At 44.0% G+C, this 3,527-nt stretch overlaps 1 protein-coding gene across 1 annotated transcript in view; it reads left to right on the top strand.

Annotated features, from left to right (window-relative positions):
* Positions 1-2,235: 2,235 nt before the first annotated feature.
* SCAP (SREBF chaperone) overlaps positions 2,236-3,527 on the top strand; it is a gene marked incomplete at its 5' end in the record, with an annotated part of 16,008 nt that continues 14,716 nt past the window's right edge. Inside the window, 2 exon segments of the mRNA XM_072413438.1 lie at positions 2,236-2,393; positions 3,207-3,427. Coding sequence (XP_072269539.1) covers positions 2,236-2,393; positions 3,207-3,427 — 379 coding nt within the window.

The following is a 3,527-nucleotide window of genomic DNA, read 5'->3' as shown; positions in this document are numbered from 1 at the left end:
AGTAATGTAATGATATCGGTAACACCACCCCAGGGGGCTCAGCTATGACCCCCTCCATTCACAGTCCTCAGTGTCCCCGATTCAGTGATGCTGGGTTTGTCATTCATCCTGGAAGACCGAAAACATCTAAAGAGGTTATTATTAATACACAGTATTTATATAGCGCTAACATATTACGCAGCGCTGTACATTAAATAGGGGCTGCAAATGACAGACAGATACAGGCAGTGACACAGGAGGAGGAGAGGACCCTGCCCCAAAGAGCTTACAATCTAGGAGGTGGGGGAAGTATCATACAATAGGGGATCCTGCAGAGGATGGTTCAGGACTCCAGCTATGTATTGCCCTGGGGGCTTCATCAGCCGATAATCATTTAAAGTATTTCTAAAAATGCGCCTTCTTACAGCCAATCATGTAGCAGTGCTAGGCGCTGCAAGAAAACGGGCAGAACGTGTTTCTTGTTGTATTATCTGTGTGTGAGCTCCTGTAGTATTCTGTCTGTTCTATGTAATAATGACAAATACTGCGGCTGTGATTTCTCCCACACATCTGCTAGAAAGATATTTCCTTATTCCATGCGAGTCTCACACCCGGTACAAGCAGCCGGGCGGAGAGTGAGGTGCCAGGCCTCTGTGCCACCTTTCATGGTGATGCCCCATACCTCATTCCAGTCAGGGATGGCTCTATGTCTCTGCTCCTAGTTTGGGGTAAATATGGGGTCCAAGGGGTGCAGGTCTGTCACCAACCATTAATAGGAAAGTAAAGCGTATTACACGGAGATTCATTCATTATGTGACTCACATTGTATCATTGATATTGCTGTAAAAGCTTTACAGACGTGCGCAGCCATAAATCTCTTCTGTTATCACCTTCATATATTCCTGAGAAAAAGAAAGTACACCCCACCAATTCTGAGCTTTCACGTATTGGTACATATTAAGCGATCATATGGTCATTAGCAAGTTGTTCATTAAATCTAACCTCAGATGTAACACACATAGCAGATTCTACAAATTTGACTCTAGAATACATTGGTATACAGAGGGGTTCATCCCTATTTAATGTACACCGCTGTGTAATATGTTGGTGATATATAAATACTTTTTATTATTAATAACAATGGTCGACTCATTGACTGCAAAGTGCTCAGGTCCTGTGGCTGCAAAACAAGCTCAAATAATTACTCCTCCATCACCAGGTTTCACAATTGGTATGATTGGTATTGTCACCTGAGCCTGTATTGTGATTGGCTGCAACCTAATCTTGGTTCAGGTGATCTGCCCAGTGTGCCAAGAAAATTTCCCCAGCCTGAACAAGACGGGTAGGATTGAGGCTTTCATGGTTGGCGCTGAATTCTGACCCCACCATATGATGTTGAGACTCATCAGACCAGGCAATGTATTTCCAATCTACCGAATTTTAGCCTCAGGTGCCTGTTCTTAGCTGGCAGGATTGGCACCCGATGTCTCTTTTGCCTCTGTGGCCCATCTACCACCAACAAGGCTTTTATCTGGACGTACCACCCGGCTGTTTTTGGCTACTTTCTTTGGCTACTATCTTTTCTCTAATTTGATGCATCACAATGTGGGGGGCCACCACCCGTATACAACTTCTTCCCACCCAGCTAAAAAAAGAATTCTGGGTTAAACAATTGTTCCCCAGGGAACTGCCCCTCATTGGGTATTTTCCCTTTCTGACCATTCTCTATAAACCTCAGAGATGGTTGAGGGTAAAAATCCCAGCAGATTAGCAGTTTCTGAAATGCCCAGCCCGCCTGGCACCAACAACCACGACACATATAAAGTCACTTAAATCCCCTTTCTTCATTCTGATGCTCGGCTTAAATTTCATCAAGTCACCCTGACAATGTCTACATGCCGAAATACAATGCTGCTTTGTGATTGGCTGATATTTGAGATAAAAACCAGTTGAACAGGTGTACCTAATAAAGCGGCCAGCGAGTGTGTGTACCAAAATAAATCCTTGTATATCCTTTAAATAAATTATGTGGATAGGCAAATTGTTACGAGTTGTTGTCACATTCCATCCATTCTGAATTTGTTTTGTTGATTCAGGCTTCAATGACTTCAGGGCACCTTAGATGGAATCGATTACATAAATAGTGATATGTTATGTAAATAAAACTGAATTTTTATATATGATGAATTCTGATTGGTTGCTGTAACTTACTGAACTGAACTTTGATTCTGTACTGAAGTCTTTCTGTTTCCGCAGTATCATGGCCTACCTGTGGCTTATATCCAGCAAGTCCTGGTGAAGGGGGTCGTATCTCCGTGGGACAAAAACTTTCTTGCTGTGGATGTGTTTCGCTCCCCTTTATCACGTGTGTTCCCCTTAGTTGAAGAAATCCGGAACCATGTTCTCCGAGACAGGTACTCCCAGCTTTATGGTATTCTGCCGAGGCATTCACTCAATATGGAGGGAGTCAGAGGAGGAGTCCAGTGAAAAGCTTAGGTCTAATTAAAGATTGATCATTGACATAATGCAACGTGAAGGAATAATAATGAATTATTTGTGATTGGTTGTTATTATTATTATATAGCTGCTAGTCATTACATTCATGGAGGAAAGGAGCGAAGATGTCAGCTCTCATGGTTCTTTGGAAATCCCTTACTACCAGTTAGTTGTATAGAACCTCCTCATGGGGTTTTAGAGAACCGTGAGTGCCGACATCTTTGCTATTCAGGTATTTAAGACTGCACGATGCATGAACGAGTGTTGTACATACAGCGCCATTATGCCCTATGAAGAGGGGAGAACGACAGAGCGGCACCCCGCTGCTCTCGCCTCTTCACTTTCATTATGACTGATCCTGGTCGTGGATCAGCCTGGACACACGACAAGTGCTGTACACATGCCAGATTCTCATCCGATATCAGCCCTGAGGCAATTATCAGACCAGAATCATCTGACGTGTGTACGGAGCCTCACTTACAAGGAATTCAAAATATTATGGTTGTCACCATAACATGGGAGGAAATCTTGCAGTGGAGATCCTTTTTCTAGTGAGTGGAATTCCTCTCTCCAACCGATATCAAACAAGCTGATAGGACTTTAACCTTTCCCTGCTCGTGGGAAAGTGAAGATTTACACTAATAAGAAAGAGAAAAACACATTGGGGCACAACAGAGATCCTGGTTGGTGTTATATCATTGGTAAATAATTCCTTTTGGTGTCCTCTGCAGAGCTGGACAGAAGAGTCTGGAGGATATTTGTCTGCAAGTAACCGACCTTCTGCCAGGACTCCGAAAGATCCGAGACAAACTGCCCGAACATGGCTGCCTCCTCCTGTCTCCGGCCAACTTCTGGCAGAACAACCGTGAGCTGTTCAACAATGACCCGGACCTTATCGGAACCATCCAGCAGCATGAACCGAAAACCCTGCAGACCTCTGCTACTCTGCGTGGTAAGGAATCATCACACACCAGTCTGTGGAGACAAACGTTTTCCTGATATGGTGCCGGTGACCAGAATAGTAGGAGCTCTCCCTTAAGTCTCTAGTCCAT

The sequence above is a fragment of the Pyxicephalus adspersus genome, chromosome 5, assembly GCF_032062135.1.
Source record: "Pyxicephalus adspersus chromosome 5, UCB_Pads_2.0, whole genome shotgun sequence".
Lineage (NCBI taxonomy): Eukaryota > Metazoa > Chordata > Amphibia > Anura > Pyxicephalidae > Pyxicephalus > Pyxicephalus adspersus.
The sequence above is the reverse complement of the archived record's forward strand: the minus strand, read 5'-3'. Positions and strand labels throughout refer to the sequence as shown.